The sequence below is a fragment of the Bufo bufo genome, chromosome 5 (genome assembly GCF_905171765.1).
Source record: "Bufo bufo chromosome 5, aBufBuf1.1, whole genome shotgun sequence".
Classification (NCBI taxonomy): Eukaryota; Metazoa; Chordata; class Amphibia; order Anura; family Bufonidae; genus Bufo; species Bufo bufo.
This window is the reverse complement of record NC_053393.1, coordinates 84,551,793-84,571,799: the sequence shown is the minus strand read 5'-3', so window position 1 is coordinate 84,571,799 and position 20,007 is coordinate 84,551,793. Positions and strand designations below refer to the sequence as shown.

The window sequence follows — 20,007 nt, the reverse complement described above, 5'->3', positions numbered from 1 at the left end:
TCCTCTCATCCATGATTTTTTTTTTTTGCACGAAGGGCTTAATTAACAATAATCTTAGGCCCAGTACTCTAAAAGTTCAAGTTTCTGCCTTAAGCGCCCTCTTTGATTGTATTCTTTGTGAACACTTGAGGGTTACAATGTTGGGTTCTTCAATGTTAAACCCCTCTGTCAGAGTTACAGCTTCTCCATGTGATTTAAACACTGTACACTCCAGCCCAATGATGGCGAACCTTTTACAGACCGAGTGCCCAAACTGCAACCCATTTATTTATCACAAAGTGCCAACACGGCAATCTAACCTGAATACTACAGTCCAGTACAGTATATCTTCCATGTACTTTATCATTGAGCTGTAATATCCTGCCTACATTCAGTGCGCTGCCTGTGCTGTTCATAGTGCGCCCTGCGCTGATGAATGGCAGGAAAAGTCTAAATCGGGGATGCTCAACCTGCGGCCCTCCAGCTGTTGCAAAACTACAACTCCCAGCATGCCCGGAAAGCCTACAGCTATCAGCCTAAAGCAGAGCATGATGGGAGTTGTAGGTTTGCAACAGCTGGAGGGCCGCAGGTTGAGCATCCCTGGTCTAAAGCATATTGGTACACCATAGACTTTTTCCACGGTGCGGGTGCCCACAGAGAGGGCTCCGAGTGCCGCCTCTGACACCCATGCCATAGGTTCACCAGCTCTAGCCTATCCCAGATTTCTCAAAAGTTTATCTGTTGGGGTTTCATTGTGTATACATCTTGGAAGTCCCTGTTTCTTGTCCAGATGGAGGATGATCTCTCACAGGTGCCGTCATGGACTAATGGAAAACAGATTACTGGTAATCTAAGTGTTTGCTGGACGTCCTACACAGTGGCACAAAGATATGGGGATGTAGCAAGGGGTTTTCCTGGATTTTTCTATTGATGACTATCCTCAGCAATCTCTCTGATCAGCTGTTCTGCAGCGCCTCCAGCACCAGAAATACACAGCTCTATATCCATCGTGTAGTAGACTGGTCACTGCAGCGCTGCTGCCATTGAAGTAGATAAGAAGAGCACTGCATTAACCAGTTCCAGTCACTACACCATGGACAGAGCTGTGTGGTTTGGGCGCCTATTTCCCATGGCTGTGCTAATCCTGAACAGCTCATTGGGGCAGTGTGGGATGCTGGCCCCCTGCTGATCTGATATCATCGGCCTATACTGGGGACAGCTCATCATTATTAAAATCCTGGACAATCTAAGGGAGGAATAATTCTAAGGATTTGTGAAAAGAATCCTTCAAATAGTGACATAAAAAAAAAAGTGCACACGGCCGTGTAGTTTGTACTTGATCTCTCTGCCCGTAAGGCATCATGCACACGACCGTCTCCTTTTTGCTGCCCGTAAAACATGGATACTTGCATTTTCACCTTCCGCACATCCAGAAATATGGTTGTGTGCATGGAGCCTAAACTAGTTGTAGATGTAGTTAACCCTGTAAACTCCTATTCGTTGTAATTGAATGTATTTCTTCCAGGCTACATGTGTGTGTGTGTTTAGAAACATTTAACTCCTTCGCAACCTCTGCTGTACATGTACGTCGGAAGTCTTCACGTTAAAGATGCTCGCCCGTGTAGTGGGCACCTTACCCAACGGGTTTCTGCTGTTTTAACCCCTTAGATGCCGCAGTCTATTGTGACCATGACATCTGAGCGATGCAGGTGCAGCTGAGATTAGAGAAGCTGTAGTATACCAGTGATGGCTTGGAGCCTCCAGCAGTCTGATACCCATCACTGGAATATTCTAATACAGGCCAGCAGGTGGCAGTACTGTATTGGAATATAGTGAATGGTGTGTTCAGTGATGGATATATACCCATTACAGAACACAATTGGCAATCTAATGATTGCCAGTGATAGTCAGCTAGGGTTACTTAAATAAAAGTAATAAAAAGATTTTAAAAATATAAAAGTTCAAATCACCCCCCCTTTCCTCAAAATAAATAAACAATAAAAAAAACATAGGCATCAACACATCCGCATGGTACTGATCTGGAGAATGAAGGAACACCATTTAAAAAAAAAACTTAAAAATAAAACTGTGGCAGAATTGTTGGAATATTTTTTTTCCAGCTCCCCACTACATCACATGAAATATTAAATGGTGCCATTAGAAAGTACAACTTATCCCACAAAAAAACACACCCTCATAAGGCTATGTGAACAGAAAAATAAAAAAGCTATGGTGCGGGAAGTGAAAGACGAAAAAGCAAAAAAACGCTAAATTGCAAGGTCCTCTAAGGGTTAAATAGCCTTAATGGGTTAAATAAATATTAGGACGCATTCACACAACCGTAGTGTTTTGCGGATCTGCAAATTGCGGATCCGCAAAAAATGGATACCGGCCGTTTGTATAATAGAAAACGCCTATTCTTGTCCGTGATTGCGGACAAGAATAGGACATGCTCTACCTTTCCGCTGAGCCGCAGAACGGAACCATGGATGCGAACAGCACACGGTGCTGCATCTTGGAAGCTCTTTTTGTGAGTTCGCCATCACAACCTCCTCTGGCAGAGAGCTCCATAGTCTCACTGCTGTTACAGTAAAGAATCCTCTTCTATGTTGTAGAAACCTCCTTTCCTCTAGATATAGAGGATGTCCCCTTGTTATAGATACAGCCCTGGGTATGAAGAGATGATAGGAGAAATCTGATATCTGGCAACCTGTCCCTTCTGACCCCAAAATAGCGCTCTCTGCAGGTGTGGAGGAGGGAAGTCACCATGCGGTGTAGGATCTTGTCATCCAGAAAGTACAAGTCATTCAGCAGACCCACAGCCTGCAATCCAAGTGTTAAAAACCAAGTTGGTATGTCATGGCCCATAAAGTAACAGTCAGTACAGAAAACTCCGTACACAAGGACATGGAAGTTTTTACTTCTTTATTTCTGTTGTTAAAAGTATTTCAAGCAAATGACTTCTGAAACTTGTAGATGTTAGTGCAGTAGCAGATCCATGGCATCAGATGTTCCTAGCCCCAGCACGGTGATCACAGGAGCTTGTAGCATGTCCATGGCTTAGGGTCATTGATGTTGTGTTGGTATTTCTTCTTATAGTGAGTTTATAAACTTTATGTAGAAGAGCCGGAGATAATATCCACTGGGAAATCATGACTTCTGTTTAAATGTGGTTAATAATAAGCTTGTCTCTGACTTCACTTAGGATGGTTTCAGTGGTCCAATAGCAAGTCTGGGATTTGAGCCACAATGTTTTCTTTTATTAAAGAAATGTTTCAATTTTCCAATAAACTTTATAAAGATGAGCTGTTTATATTGACTCTAAAGAACACTAATGGCCTCAGGTGAGATGGTGTCTATAGTTTCACTTCAGGTGGTAACAGTGGTTCAATAGCATGTCAGTTTTTTTTTAAGCCAAAGTGTTTTGTTTTAGTTTTTTTTCAAATAAATATCTTTCACTTTTTTCCTCTTTCTTTTAAATAAACTATATTCAAATGAGCCGTTGATATTGACTCTACAATCATGGCTTCTGGTAAGATGATGTTAAACTAATAGCATATCAATGGCTTCACCAAAGGTGTTCACAGCGGTCTAATAGTATGCCAGTGTTTTAAGCCATTTTTCATTTTTCCATTTTTCTTTCTTTTTTTTCTTTTTTTTTTTTTTTCATGTTTTCCAAAAAACTATATACAGATGAGCCATTGCTATGGACTCTACAAAATAATCATGGCTTCACGTAAGATGATGTTAAATTAATAGCAATTCTATGGCCTCACTATAGGTGTTAAAAGTGGTCCAATAGCATGCCAGTGATTTAAGCCAAAGCGGTGTCTTTTTAAATTTTTTTCCAAAGATTTTTTTTTTCATTTTTCTTTTTTTTCCATTTTATAAAACAAACTATATACAGATGAGCTGTTGATATGGACTCTACAGGACAATCATGGCTTCAGGTAAGATGATGTTAACTTAATAGCTTGTCTATGGCCTCACTTTAGGTTGTAAAAGCGGTCCAATAGCATGCCAGTGATTTAAGCCAAAGCGTGTCCTTTTTTTTTTTTTTTTTTAAGAAATATTTTAAATTTTTCTTTTTTTTTCTTTTGTTTTCTTTTAAATGAACTATATACAGATGAGCCATAGATATTGACTCTACAGATTGATCATGGGTTCAGGTAAGACGATGTTAGTAGCATGTCTGTGGCTTCGCTTAAGTGTTAACAGTGAGCCAACAGCATGCCATGGTTTTGAGCCAAAGTATTGTTCATTTTCTCTTTTGAAGAAGCGCTCTTCTAGCTTCTTCACAGACTCTTTTGGGATCAGCCACTTTCACCTTAAAAAAAAAAAAAGAAAGAAAATAATACAAACATAGTAGGTCTTTCTAACTGATGACCTATCCTCAGAATGCTCAGGTCCAACAGCTGTTTGAGAAGGCACCGGTGCTTACCAAGCACAGTGCTGTACATTGTATAGCGCCTGTGATTGGTAGTGGCGTAGCTACAGGGGTCGCAATTGCGACCGGGCCCCTGAGCCAGGGGGGCCCACGGCCCCCCCACCGCCTCCTATTCAAAATGTTATCTAATAGGGCCGGGGGCAGTGCGCACGGCGCAGCGCAGGCTGTAGTAGGCAGGCACTAGGCAGCTCACGTGTGTCAGAGGGGGCGGCCGCGGAAGCCGACATGTGAGGTCTGAGTGACTGGGAGCCGGAGGCGTGGTTTCCGCGCATCTCCGGCTCCCAGAGTCCCAGTCAGATACTGTCAGAAGAAGCAGCAGACGGCAGCGGCAGTGAGTGACTGTGCGGACGTGCGGCGCGAGGTGAGTTTTGACTAGCCTCGGCCCTCGGCTCTATTCTCTCTGAGACTAGTGACAGGCGGCGGCAGCGCAGTGAGCAGAGCCCAGCTTGATGATGGCCCTGGGATGGCCTGGGAATTGGGATCTCTGAGTGGCAGGCGGCGGCAGTGCAGAGCCCAGCCCAGCCCAGGGATCAGATCAGCTTGATGATGGGATGGGAATCAGCTTGATGAGGGGATGGGAATGGGATTTGGGCGGCAATGGTAATATGGAATGGGATGGGATCATGGAGTGGCCAGGCAGTGGGACAGTGGGAGTCTGGGACTCTCACTCTGAATTCTGTGGGAATCTGTCTCTGACTGTGGCTGAAGTGGTTACTGGGCACACTACTTACTGTGTGTGTGTGCCAGGCCTAAGGGGCAGGCCGCAGGCAGTGTGTGTGGGCCTGCACCAGGCAGGGGCACTGGCCCCTGGCCTAGGCAGGCCAGGCAGTGACTGCTGTTACTGTGAGCCAGGAGAAGCAGTGCACTGCAAGCAAGTGTGGGTGCATGCCACTGTGCCAGCCTGCCAGGGGTAGGCTGCAGGCAGCGGCCCAGGCCCCCAGCGTGGTCTGTTGCTGACTGGCGCTGGGCACTTAAATTAATGACAGTGTGTGTGTCTGTGCCAGGGTGCAGGCCGCAGGCAGTGTGTGCGCCTGGCACTGGCCCTGGGGTAGGCAGTGACTGTGAGCCTTGTGTGCAATAATGCTGGACTGACCCATACATCGGCTATAAACGATATTACCAGTCCGTCCGTATATAGCCGGTTGATGGGTCAGTCCAGCATCCTTATTATTATGCATTTATTGGATCAAAATGTATTTTCTCTGTGAGATTTTAGTTCTGCCATTAGGCGTACATGGGTCTGGTGGTGTTATAAAACGGTATTGAGGGTAGGGGGGGCCCAAACTGAACTCTTGCACACGGGGCCCATGAGCCTATAGCTACGCCCCTGGGTATCGCAGTTCAGTCCCAATCACTTGAATGGGACTAAGCTCCACCTAGGTCATGTGACCGATAACGTGACTTCACTGACCTAAGGTAAGTTGTGAGAAGGTCATGTCACTCACAGGAGCACCAGTGCCTTCTCAAACAGCTGATCGGCGGGGGTCTCCGGTGTAGGATAGGTCATCAGTGTCGGAAAACCCCTTTAAAGCAGTCTATATTGCTCTGGGACCCCCAAGTAATAGTTGTGGTAGTTGTACTCGGTTTCCAACTTAGGTTACATTGAGAATCTGTGGCAAGACTTGAAATTTGCTGTTTACAGATGCTCTCCATCCAATCTGATTGAGCTTGACATATTTTATTATTTTGCAAAGAGGAATGGGCAACACATTTCAGCCTCTAGATGTACCCCAAAGACTTGCAGTGGTAATTGCAGCAAAAAGTGGTTCTACAAAAGTATTAGGGGGCTGAATACAAATGCACCCCAGACCACAAAACCATGTGTCATTTTCTTTTCACTTCACACATACTTGCTACTTTGTGTTGGTCTATCACATAAAATCCCAATAAAATGCATTGTGGGTGTAACATGAAAACATGTGGAAAGGTTCATGGGGTATGAATACATTCTCAAGGCACTATCTACTGTATGGTAGATGTGTTACCTCAGGAATAAGAAGCTTCTTGGTGTTAGGAGCTTCTGTGCAGCCAATGTCCTCCAGAGTCCCACACTTGGGGATATCTTTCACCCAATATCCATCATAGATTCTGCCCTTGTCCAGGTAGTAGAATTTCCCAGCTCCATGCTTTCTTCCATCTTTCCAGGATCCTTCATAACGATTCTTGTTTGCTGTTAATAGGCACAAAGGGATCCACATAGACATAGAGACCACAGCATAAAGATATTACGGGGACAATGCGGGACCATATCACATCTACATATACACCTAGGATCAGATGGATGATGCGAAACAGGACTCTACTGATCATCACTAAATTCAGCCTTGAAGACTTTCACTGACTATAACAGGTAAGTACCATATAGTTCTGTCTATTTCCATGTTCCCCTTGTGTGATAGATCTATGATTCAATATTCTGAACTCCTGATCATATGTTCTCAGGTCATTACTGGATTTTTCTCTGGACAAGAAGGAAGGAACTTGCAATGATACCATGAAGTACCTAAGAAAAGTATCCCTTGTCCACAGTACTTGTCATTGTGCCAGTCTCCATCATAGATGTCACCATTGGCGTATATCATCTTGCCCCATGCGCTCCTTTTTCCGCACTCCCAGCCGCCTTCATAGTATTCAACATCTGAATAGTAGTAAGTCCCATATCCCTGCAAAGAGACACAAACCACAATTCACATTTAGCTGAGGTTTACATTTTATAGATTTAGAAGCATCCTTGTCCTATTCACGTCTTGTACCCTGGTCTCTTTAATACTTTATAGCTTAATGTGAACTATAGCCTAAGGTCCTACTGGACTGGGCTCTGGACGGGCCTGGTCAGGAGGACATCATACTACAGCTACAGAGACAATGAATTACAAGACTCTATTGTCTTCTCATTTCTTCTGGACAAAAGGAAACAACTTACATGTTTTTTGTCATTCACCCAGTTGCCGGCATAAACTCGAATGTACGTTCCAGTGCTGGGCGATCTCACGGCATACGTCCCGTATCCGTTTCTCTTTCCATTTATCCAGTCTCCCTGGTAGATGGCGTTGGCCTTCTTGTACAGATAAGAGCCTTTGCCTGAAATACAGTGTGTTAGGATATGTTCACACTGAGTTCTTGGATGAAGGTTTTGAGGCAGATTTTCCTGCAGGTTTTTCAGCCAAAGCCAGAAGTGGATCCATTAGGGAGGAGAAGTCTAAATCCTTCCTTTATATTCACAACTCCTTGCAAATCCACTTCTGCCTTTGGCTGAAAAACCAGCAGGAAAATGTACCTCAAAACCTGCTCCAAAACCTCAGTGTGAACCTAACCACACAGTTCTAAGAATAAAATAAAGCAGAGGATATATACCAAGAAATCATAGTGCAGAAAAAATTCTTATGTCCAGCAGACCCAGAGACACCAGTTACACCCTTGTATGATATGATGTTAAGGCTAGGTTTTTTTATTTCACCGTTCCAGTGTAGCAACAGATAAATGAACATCAGAACAAATCAAAGCCGCCCCAGTGATCCTGAGTCAGTCCCTCTCAGTGCATGATGCTACAGCATTGGGGAGACATGATGGGGGAGAGCAGTCAGTGATGTAGAGAGTAAGGGGCGTGGCCTGGAGGCAGGGGGACAACCCATGAGGAATGTGGGAGTGAGGAATACACCGCAGCAGCTGGGACCTGAGGGATCCTGGTGTCCAAAACAGCTGCAGTCTGGAAGCAGCCCCTGACACAGTAGCCATCATCAGTCTTGGGACCCATGAGTTCCATGAACAGCCAGACACAGGGCGAGTAACTGATATCCTGGTTAGGGCTCATGCACACGGCTGTAGTTTCTGTCCACATATGATCTGCATTTTTTGGGAATGGATGTGGACCTATTTGTTCTGCAAAGCTACAGCAGTCATAATTTACATAATTCCATATTTCTGACATGCTTTAGGAGACCTCCAATAACATGTAATTGGATCTATAGGGATAATCCTGGGCACAGAATCCCTGTAAAGTTTCCAGCCATAAATCTTGAAGAGGGAAGGCACCTGCCCGCAGATCTTCCTGACTGTAGCGCGGACCATTTCTATTGCTCTATTATACCTGTTTCACATGTGTTTAATATGGACTGACCGCGGGTTGAATGACCTAAACTTTAGTAATAATCGAAGCTTTAGATAATGGAGACCGCCCTAATCTCCATTATCTAATGCTTCTAATTTGACAGTTTTTATTTTTTTATATTTTTTTGCACATTACTAGATAATGCTAGATGGGAAGGTACAGGGCAGAGGTGGCCCATAGCAACCAATCAGATTACTACTTTCCTTTTCAAAAATAAAAGTCCTAATCTGATTGGTTGCTATGGGCAACTGCCTCATTTCTCTTTTACACCAGTTTAGATAAATCATCCCCATTACATCTTATACTTTTTTGGGGTCATATTAAAGTTTTCAGTCCTAATTCTTGAAGAGAGGAGGCATCGGCCAGTTGATCTTCCTGACTTGAGTGGGATCTTTTGACATTACAGTTTCCAGTGAAGCTGTCATTTGCAATGACGATAATTAGGGCCCAAGGCCAATCATTGCAGGTGGCGGCATAAATCTGGATTCTGCATGTGTCCCGCATGGACAGTTGTATGTTGTCTGCTTCAGAGTTGGATCCGGTAGAAATCTTCATGTCTATGCACCTGGCAATAAAACCGCCCATGTTGTTTATCACCAGGCTCCGTCTTATGTCTCCATCTCCCACCAGTTTAGCCGTTAGGTATTTAGGAAGTTAAAAATAAAATAGACAGATAGACCAACACTTCATACTTGGTCAGCACCAGGTACATTTCCTAGTACAACCCAATGAGGAGTTCTCCTTTAAGAGATGACATTGGCCTGTATCCGTCTGTCCGCTATACAGTGATGTGTATTTCCAGTCTTACCATGCCTCAGGTTATTCATCCATTCTCCGGTGTACTCGTCTCCATTGACCCTGTACACGGTGCTTCTCAGGCCTGATTTCTGGGCTTTTCTATCCCAGACCCTCCATGGGAGTTCGGCGCTCCTGATGGTCTTTAGTAGCGGCATCTTAGCAGGTCCTGGGGTCAGAAACACAACGTCTGTCTATACAGTCCACTACTATATACACACTGTATACATTACTATAATTATATTGTTATAGGAAATGATCTTACCTAAGAAAAAAATCCAATCTCCACAGTCACACGGACAGTAAATGTCAGCAGTAAGCAGAGAACTAACAGCTTTCTGCTAAACCGGAGCATTTGGAACCAGAACCAGTGACATTACACGTTATACTTGTGATGTCATAGCTTGTCTCTATGGACACAGAGGAAAACTGTTCAAAAGAAAATGTCTTTGTTTCCCAATCACAGCACAGCTTTCATTCCTCATAGTGTTCCTGAAAAATGAAAGCTGCATTGTGATTGGTTGCTATGGGAAACAAAGACAGTTTTTTGAAAAATCTGCCAAATTAGTCACAATTGCGAATCTCAAAAAGTTTGGTCTTCTCTAGTTTTGACAATTTTCAGATTTTTTTTTATTATTCATTTATTTGTATTTCAGTCACTTATTATTTAAATTCATGTCTAAAGTGTCTTGCGTCACTTGCCGTGGCCATCATGGTTTGTTTCATGCAGGTCCCAATACTGTGTCATGAAGTAAGCACATGCTAATTTCTAATGAATTCTTATTAAAGGGATTCTGTCATTGTGCCTGTGGCTCTATTAGCACATAAAACAGTTTTTTATAACCTGTCATTCACCTACCTAAGGTGTCCAAGGGGACGTCGCTTCATACAGTGTGCCCGGCTGCAGCCATCTCCGTCTGGTGCCCAGCGCCGCCTTCCCAGTTGAACTCGCCGCCTTCCTCACCTCAGCCCCGCCTTCGCAAACGTCCGGTCCCTCAGGTTATGCCTAGTGCGCACGCGTGGGATCTGGCTGAGGAGAGCGGACTATTTCGGATATGCTAATAGAGCCACGGGCACATTTAATAAGGTCTGTTTCGGATTTAGGGTATTAGTAGGGACCTGGCCATATGTTTAGGTTATAGGCCTCAAATCTCATGACAGAATCCCTTTAAGGTATGTAAGGGGTGACTATATGGCATTGATTATCCCCAGAGGATACCGCAACTTGTGGTTATACACATGAGGTTCTACTTGCATGGCGTGCAATTTACCTCCACATGGGTATCCACTGAGCTTTTTATTTACATCTTGTGTATTCGGAGTCACATTAAAGGGATTCTGTCACCTCGTTTTAGCCTATAGAGATGCGGACATGCACGGCTAGATCACCTGTCCTATAGCGAGGTGTCCTTTTATTGTGTTTAAAAAATGATTTTAGAGATATGTAAATGAGCCTGGTAAGGAGCCCATGCCACCAGTAGTCGACTGCATCAATTTTGGTGTCACAAACAGGATTCGGACCGGCCAATCTGTGTGCCTACACTGTACAGCTTATTTACAAGTATATCTTTAAAAATGACTTTGACACGTTTACTGTGGAGTATCCTGCTCAAAACGTTGCGCGCCGGCGCCGAAGAGTTAATCCGCCATTTTTACATGTAATGGCGCAGCTTCTTCATGACCAAACGGAGCGGGAAAATCCAGGAACGCCCCCAGCTAAAGCGGGGGAACTCTAGCCCTGCCCACCGTGAGCGATGCTACTGTATGCATAGAGGAAGTGAAAGCTCCTCCCTTCCAGCTCCTCCTTTCTCTCCAGTTTTAGCCCGCGCAAGAGATTGCAAGATGGTGACGGAGCAACACCAGAAGCAGGCTACCCCAAAGCCTACTTAGGAGGAGATACTCAGCGGAGGAGACTTCTCCGACTTAAAGGGAGCTATAGAGGAGATTCGTCTCCAGCAACTTGTTCGGGGAGCTGGGACAGAGAAGCCCGAAGTCCCCTCACCTGCTGGCGCGGAGAACGTGGCCGGAGACTCCACTCCACCGCCCAGTGAGAAGTGAGCCGCCCAGCAGAAATGAGCCACCCAGAAGGAATGTGGATGGCGATGCTTTTAATTTGATGGTTCCTCGGAAAATGATGGCCCATGCCACCAGTACCTTGGATTACTGGAAGGCCGTCAAGGACTGGGTCCTCAGAGTATTAGATCGACCTCTATCCCATGACCCACTGCGGGAGAGGATGACCGGAACCGTGTTGTGGTTTAACATCGACCGAGGGGTTTATTCAGGATGACCGTTGGGGAATGGAGCTTTTCGTAATCTGCCGTTCAGTCAAGAGGCTGTACCTGCCACAGGCCCGCCATAACTTATATAAGGGAGAGCAGGTAGAGTACACCCCTATGTTGTCCCCTAAAGGCCTCTTCGCCACCGGGGTGAGCCTGTTAATGAAGCCAATGGTCCCCGTGTCCGCTCCAGAGCCCTGGCAGTAGGACCCAGCTGCCTGGGGACGTCCTGGTCGTTTGCAAGAAAAGGAGAGTGAGATGCTGGGGTACCGGGAAACACCTGAACCAGAGCTCCTAATACCTGGACTGCCTGAACCTCCAACCATTTACCAGTGGATAGGAAGTGGATCACCATCCACCCTGGTTTATAGCCCGACTCTAGTAACCTACCAGCTGCCCTGGCAATCTCGTTAACAATTTGTGAAAGGTGTACAGCTGGAGCTATCCATCAGGTCATAGTGAGAGGAGGTCCAGCTACTGGTCCCATTGCAGCCGGAGGTTCTGAATGATAATGCTCTGGCTAGAGCATCCGCTCCAATTAAGCAGAAGTTCATGGCAGCTATAAAGAGCACCACCACCTTACCAAGAAGTGACAGTAGGTGTCGTCAAAGCACCACTGTTGAAGCAAGAATGAGCTACCAGAGGCAGGGTAAACCTCTCATCCAGCTTAGCAGCAGCTCCAGCAGCGATGAGGACATCCAGTCCCTCCTCTAAAGAGCTGGACCTTCTCTACATGTCCAATTGAAAGGACTACTGACTTCGGGAGCCACTCCATGGACAGCATCTGAAGGGTGAGGGCTTGTTGGCTTGTTTTTAATGTGTTTCTTGATTTTAGCCCTGGTTGTGCCCTCACCTGGATGATCATGCTCAGTTAGGACTCCCCCCATCATCAGCATTCTTATCCCAGTTGCGCATGGATTGCGCCCATTTTCCTTTATTTTTCCCCTCTTTTCAGGTTATTTGGGGAGCCCTTTGCAAATGATTCTCATGACCTGTGCTACTACTTTCTTACCCATGTGGATTACAAATGACTTTGTGCCTTATGTGGATTACAAATACCGTTATTACCTCATTTGGATTACAAACAATTACAATGGTTGCAAAGGACTTTTGTTGCACTAAGGGTTACGGTTCGGTGCACTTTAATTTGCACTAACCTTTTGAATTTACAGCTATTGCCCTTTGTGTATTCTCTTTCAGGTACAACAATGTGATTGTATATGCATTTGGTATAGATTATGATTTTTTGCACTTCCGTCAGGTCACTAGATAGTTAGCACTGTATTGCTTAGTTTATTATGGACTGACTTTGAGGACGTCTGTTACGTTCCAAGCAGATCTAACATCGCCTTGCTCATTATGGACTGCCTCTGAAGACATTTAAAACTAATGGTTCTTATGTGACATCATGTTGGCTAGCAAAGCTTAGGTCTAGTGCGACACAGGGGGAACCAAGTGGTTACGTCACAAGCAGATCTAAGACCGTCAAGGGTGACCCGCTGCTATTATGTGTTTGGAGAGATTGGAGTGCTTTGCTTCGTCCTCCTAATGTGTATATATTTGAGAACCTTGTGTTGCGCCAAGGTTATTTGGATCCTAAGGCCTAGCGTGCAGCCTTAAAGAGGACCTTTCATGGATCCGAACACTGTAAGCTAACTATCTGGACTTGTAGAGCGGCGCCCAGGGATCTCTGCCTACAGCAGAAAGTAGAGAGGAAAAGTTCCTATTTAATCCAGCCAGCATAGCAGAGCTGAAAGAGTACAGATATGGCAGAGCTGAATGTGTTTGCCGGTCGGAACTTATGCCAAAATCTGCTGATAACCAAGATTAAGTTGGAAGATTGTTCTCTGATGCACGTTTATTCAAGTAAAGATGTTTTAACTCCAATAAATGTCTGGACTCAATTCATTCTGAAAATCCCTCAACTATTCACCCTATTATCTCTGCTGCGGCGACCATGCTTGGGGTTTCGGATATCCAGGTAGGAGCACCGTGACAAGTGCAAAGCCGCACCTCAAGGGACACCATAGGCAACTCTTATACCACTCTGGCATTCCTACACCTGGGTTCCACCTTCACCTTCTACGTAGGGGGACCTAGTTCCTCGTTGCTGAAATGCAACTGGAGTCATGACAAAAACTTTAAAAACTCACATAACACCTGTAGAAGAGACCCCTGGCCCATGTCACCAGTAGTCCGCTGCACAGTGCATATTATAAGGGAATAATAGTGAGCGCTTCCATAATGGGCAGTCTGCACCCACCACTCTGGTACCTCTCTCCCAACAAACATAACTGCGTTCTTTTAAGGTTTATGTTCCTTTCCTCGGTGGTCTGTTACATTCCATAGGCCTACTTTTCTGTTCACCTCAGGGAGATCCTAGTTCATATTCACTCGTCTGCCGCTTGTACGCGTCTCCAGGACGGGTAAGCTCCTTCCCTCAGTCCATCCCCTCCACAGGGCTCCTCCGATCAGCGCTCATGTGTTTCCCTGCTTCTGGTCACGGGGTCGGCGTGCGTTCCAGCGTGGAATGCATGTTGAGAACCACTGCTGAACTTGTGTGTTTTGAATCACAGGTGGTGTCCTGGCTAGTACTGTGGCATTGCTGCCCAAACTTACCGGTGCTCGCTCCTCCAGGTTCCTCTATGCTTCCTACAGCGGCATTTTGCAGATCAGGTTCACACATGCTGACATTGCTCTTAATAGTGGCTTGCAGCTAAACCAGCTCCTCTATTCCTTGTTGTGGTTGCTAGGAGCTGGTCATACAGTGCAGAATCCTCACGTTGGAGCGCATGCTGGGCTGTGTTTTACATGAATACGACTCACCTGGGTTGGCAATACACAGCTTCAGCCTAAACTCTATGCGCGGTCACTGCACGCTGACCATTTGCCTGCCGTCATCTGTACTGATATGTAGTGGTAGCAGGGCCGTTCTGTATGTGTATGTTCATTTATTCATATGCTATGTTTCCCTGTTTCCCACTGGATCGCCCAGGCTCGTACCTACCTCTGTCTCCTGGATCGCCCAGGCTCATACCTACCTCTGTCTCCTGGATCGCCCAGGCTCATACCCACCTCTGTCTCCTGGATCGCCCAGGCCGTCATCTCCTCAGTTATTCCTCCTTCCGACCCGACTAGATTTTGTTCTCCTGGGAACGAGAAAACGGGGAGTTCTCCAGTCATCTGGAGATAGTCAGTCTCCGCTTGGCTGACACACTTGATGGGGGGCAGGATTTCCCTTAACCGGGTTCTTCCCTTCCCAGGTTGGGTGGAGGTGCTATTTTCCGGTTCCTAATGTACCATTTTGGGCACATTTTTCTAAAACAAACAGGGCTGCAGTACCGTCTGATATCCAGTTCCCCCGATCAGCCAAGTAGCTGCTCAACAGCTTCCTGAATTCTTCAGGTATCACGCATACGTCTTTGTCTGTCTTCCCTGCTTCTTGTCTCGCTCTCACACATCATCTGATGTCTCCCTGGATCGCCCAGGCCCACGCTGCCTCTGTCATCCTGGATCGCCCAGGCTCGCTCTGTCATCTTGGATCGCCCAGGCTCGCTCTGTTTCTGTCATCCTGGATCGCCCAGGCTCGCTCTGCCTCTGTCATCCTGGATCGCCCAGGCTCGCTCTGTTTCCTGTCATCCTGGATCGCCCAGGCTCGCTCTGTTTCCTGTCATCCTGGATCGCCCAGGCTCGCTCTGTTTCCTGTCATCCTGGATCGCCCAGGCTCGCTCTGCCTCTGTCATCCTGGATCGCCCAGGTTCGCTCTGCCTCTGTCTCCTGGATCTCCCAGGCTCATACCTACCTTTGTCTCCTGGATCGCCCAGGCCGTCATCTCCTCAGTTATTCCTCCTTCTGACCCGACTAGATTTTGTTCTCCTGGGAACTAAAAAACGGGGAGTTCTCCAGTCATCGGGAGATCGGCAGTCTCCGCTTGGCTGACACACTTGATGGGGGGCAGGATTTCCCTTAACCGGGTTCTTCCCTTCCCAGGTTAGGTGGAGGTGCTATTTTCCGGTTTCCTAATGTACCATTTTGGGCACATTTTCTAAAACAAACAGGGCTGCAGTACCGTCTGATATCCAGTCCTCCCGATCAGCCAAGTAGCTGCTCAACAGCTTCCTGAATTCTTCAGGTATCACGCATACGTCTTTTGTCTGTCTTCCCTGCTTCTTGTCTCGCTCTCACACATCATCTGATGTCTCCCTGGATCGCCCAGGCCCACGCTGCCTCTGTCATCCTGGATCGCCCAGGCTCGCTCTGTTTCTGTCATCCTGGATCGCCCAGGCTCGCTCTGTTTCTGTCATCCTGGATCGCCCAGGCTCGCTCTGTTTCCTGTCATCCTGGATCGGCCAGGCTCGCTCTGTTTCCTGTCATCCTGGATCGCCCAGGCTCGCTCTGCCTCTGTCATCCTGGATCGCCCAGGCTCGCTCTGTCTCTATCATCCTGGATTGCCCAGGCTCGCTCTGCCTCTGTCATTCTGGATCGCCCAGGCTCGCTCTGTTTCTGTCATCCTGGATCGCCCAGGCTTGCTCTGCCTCTATCATCCTGGATCGCCCAGGCTCGCTCCGCCTCTGTCATCCTGGATCGCCCAGGCTCGCTCCGCCTCTGTCATCCTGGATCGCCCAGGCTCGCTCCGCCTCTGTCATCCTGGATCGCCCAGGCTCGCTCCGCCTCTGTGATCGTGACGTTTTGCCACCAATGTCCATCGCCGACTCATTTTATTAGCTAGTGGCCGTCGCCTGTTCCGTCTGTTTTATAGATGTCTAGGCCTTCCTTAACACGTCAGGTCCACTTAGGCTACTTTCACAATAGCGTTCGGGGCTCCGCTTGTGAGCTCCGTTTGAAGGGGCTCACAAGCGGCCCCGAACGCATCCGTCCAGCCCTAATGCATTCTGAGTGGATGCGGATCCGCTCAGAATGCATCAGTCTGGCGGCGTTCAGCCTCCGCTTCACTCAGCTGGCGGACACCTGAACGCTGCTTGCAGCGTTCGGGTGTCCGCCTGGCCGTGCGGAGGCAAGCGGATCCGTCCAGACTTACAATGTAAGTAAATGGGGACGGATCCGTTTGAAGATGACACTATATGGGTCAATCTTCAAACGGATCCGTCCCCCATTGACTTTCAATGTAAAGTCTGGACGGATCCGTTCAGGCTACTTTCACACTTAAAATTTTTTTCTAAGTTATAATGCAGACGGATCCGTTCTGAACGGATACAAACGTCTGCATTATAGGAGCGGATCCGTCTGATGAAACATCAGACGGACCCGCTCTGAACGCTAGTGTGAAAGTAGCCTTAGCCGGATACTTTCACCAGACTGTTTTCAACCCTGCGCCTCCAGGGTTAACTTTTCTGCCTGATTCGCTCGGGTTTTCTTGTCGGCCAGTGTCCACCTGAATCACTCAGGTCTGCGTACTGGCTGTCTCTTTCCTAAAATAACTCAGACGCCAGCCACTATTAGGGTCCATCTTAGTTTCCACTTCATAACTATCCGGTGCCTTCCTGAATCGCTCAGGACATTTAACAGCCCAGCACCTGCCTGAATCTTCCCCATGTCAAACAGTTGGTGTCCTGTCAAGGTGCTGGGAGACCTTGCCGAGTTTCTCCTTCCTCTTTCTCCAGAGGACCTGCTTCTTCCCCTCCAGGGCAGGCCCCTCACCGCGGCTCAGGTCATTTCCCACATCCGCACGTTAGCAGCAGGTTTGGGGTATAATCTAGATACAATTTCAGGGCACTCGTTCCGCATAGGAGCCGCCTCCTCGGCCTCCAAGCTGCAGGTGCCCGCGCATGTTATCCGCAAGATAGGGCGCTGGAAGTCCTCGTGCTTTGCTAGGTATATTCCCAATCCACACGTCGAGATTTCCAGGGCTTTCGTTCGTTGGCATTGTGACTTGTCCTGTTCGGTTTCAAATACATATTTCACACCTAGCAATGTTGGTAGACTTTTTGCCCACATATTCAGGCCTACCCCGCACTGGCTCCGGGCACAGTTCAGCCAGATAGATCATGGAGGGCTGGTAGGCATCCCTCCCAACTCCACGTTCTTGCACACCTCAGCCCAGACCACAAATAAAATTGTAAAAAATAGAAAAAAACTAAACAAAACAGGCCGAGTCTATAAAAATATCACATGGTCCACCCCGTGAAGTGAACACCATAAAAAAAAAGGATAAAATCATGTGTACCCCGAAAGCGTACTAATTCCTCATACTGAAAAAAATTAGCCCCTACATAAAACAATCACCCGCAAAATATAAAAAATATGGTTTAAGAAAATGGAAGCACAGAAACATGATTTTGTTTTTTCAAAAATGCTTTTATTGTGTAAAACCAAAATAAATATAAAAAAAAATTTGAAATTAGGTATCACCGCATCTGTAACAACCTGCTGTATAAAAATATCCCATGGTCTACCCCGTCAGGTGAACACCGTTAAAAAGTAAATAAATAAAAACTGTGCCAAATGAGTCTTACATCACAAAGAGTGTAATACCAAGTGATCAAAAAGTCGTATGTACCCAAAGTAGTACTAATCAAACCGTGACCTCATGCCACAAAAATGAGCCCCTACATAAGATAATCACCCAAAAAATAAAATAAATATGGCTTTCAGAAAATAGAGACACAAAATCATGATTGTTTTTCTTTCAAAAATGCTTGTATTGTGTAAAACCAAAATAAACATAAAAAATAGACAAATTAGGTATTGCTGCATCCGTAGCAACCTGCTCTATAAAAATATTACATGATCTACCCATTAAGGGTACTTTCACACTAGCGTTAGTGTGATCCGGCAGGCAGTTCCGTCTTCGGAGCTCCGGGTGCGGATCCGTCTACAAATGCATTGCAAGAACGGATCCATCTCTCCGCTTGTCATGTGGATGGACGGATCAGTCTTGCAGTCTTTTTCACAGTCCTTCAGTTGTTTTGCAATGCCGGATCCGGCACTAATGCAAGTCAATGGGAATTAATACCGGATCCGGCATTTCGGCGACTGATCAGGCATTTTGGACGGACATAATACCGCAGCATGCTGCGGTATTATGTCCGGCCAAAACGCCTGACAGTGACTGAACGGAAGGCATACTAATGCAAACTGAACGGATTTCTGTCCATTCAGAATGCATTGGGCTATGCCTGATCAGTTCTTTTCCGGCATAGAGCCCTTTTGACGGAATTCTATGCCGGAAAAGAATAACGCAAGTGTGAAAGTACCCTAAGGTGAATGCTGTAAAAAATAAATAAATTAAAAACTGTGCCAAAACAACCATTGTTTGGTCAATTTGCCTAAAAAAGTGTAATATTGACTGATTAAAATATCATATGTACCCAAAAATGGTACCAATAAAAACATCAACTCTACCCACAGAAAAGAGCCCCTACACATGATAATTGGCAAAAAAATAAAAACATGCCATCATAAGGCTATGTGAACAGAAACATAAAAGGTTTGGCTCTGGAAAGGAGGGAATAGGACATGCTCTACCTTTCCGCTGAGCCGCAGAACGGAACCATGGATGCGAACAGCACATGGTGCTGCATCTTGGAAGCTCTTTTTGTGAGTTCTCCATCACAACCTCCTCTGGCAGAGAGCTCCATAGTCTCACTGCTGTTACAGTAAAGAATCCTCTTCTATGTTGTAGAAACCTCCTTTCCTCTAGATATAGAGGATGTCCCCTTGTTATAGATACAGCCCTGGGTATGAAGAGATGATAGGAGAAATCTGATATCTGGCAACCTGTCCCTTCTCCGGGAGGCAGATCTCAGGAACGGCTGCACTGTGGAAGGAAAGTATGTGAGCAATAATGTTTCCGTCACAGGTTAGCTTTTAATAGTCAAAAAAAAGTTAAGCCCGGAAAACCCCTTTATGTGTAGAGAAATTCAAGTTTCCAAAATTGCAATTGTTTTTCCAAATTTCTTGTATATTTTAGATTTTAATTTTTATAAATAAAGTTAAATCCTTTCAACCAAAATTTACCAGTAACATGAAGTAGTGTGTGATGGGGAAAAAAAATATATATTAGAATCGTTTGGGTAAGGCTACATGCACACGACCGTATGTGTATTGCGGTCCGCAAATTGCAGATCCGCCCCCCAAAAAAACGGATGACGTCCGTATGTATCTGTTTTTTTGTTTTTTGCCGTTTTTTTTTTTTTTTTGCAGATCCATTGTAATAATGCCTATCCTCGTCCGCAAACTAGAAAAAAATAGGATATGCACTATTCTTTTTTTGCAGGGCTACGGAACGGACATACTGATTAGGACAGCACACGGTGTGTTGTCCGTGTTTTTCACGAACCCATTGAAATGAATGGGTCTGCATCCTATCCGCAAAAAAACAAAACAACAAACGGACGCAGAAAAGAACAACAGCCGTGTGCATGAGGCCTAAGTGAAAG

At 46.0% G+C, this 20,007-nt stretch overlaps 1 protein-coding gene across 1 annotated transcript; it reads right to left on the bottom strand.

The window, feature by feature from the left end:
- Positions 1–4,151: 4,151 nt before the first annotated feature.
- LOC121001587 (MORN repeat-containing protein 3-like) lies at positions 4,152–9,487 on the bottom strand. The gene is made up of 5 exons (XM_040432743.1): positions 9,343–9,487; positions 7,350–7,507; positions 6,930–7,089; positions 6,412–6,596; positions 4,152–4,306 (listed from the first exon to the last, which is right to left on the bottom strand). The coding sequence occupies exons 1-5, from the start codon at positions 9,485–9,487 to the stop codon at positions 4,238–4,240; spliced, it is 717 nt and encodes a 238-aa protein (XP_040288677.1). The 3' UTR covers positions 4,152–4,237.
- Between the last annotated feature and the right edge of the window lie 10,520 nt (positions 9,488–20,007).

Coding starts and splice junctions, on each gene's coding strand:
- LOC121001587 (XM_040432743.1), bottom strand. CDS start 9,487: ATGCCGCTACTAAAGACCATCAGGAGCGCCGAACTCCCATGGAGGGTC. Junction 6,597..6,929: donor ACAAGGGATACTTTTCTTAG/GTACTTCATGGT, acceptor GCCTATTAACAG/CAAACAAGAATCGTTATGAA. Junction 4,307..6,411: donor AGAAGCTTCTTATTCCTGAG/GTAACACATCTA, acceptor TTTTTTTTTAAG/GTGAAAGTGGCTGATCCCAA.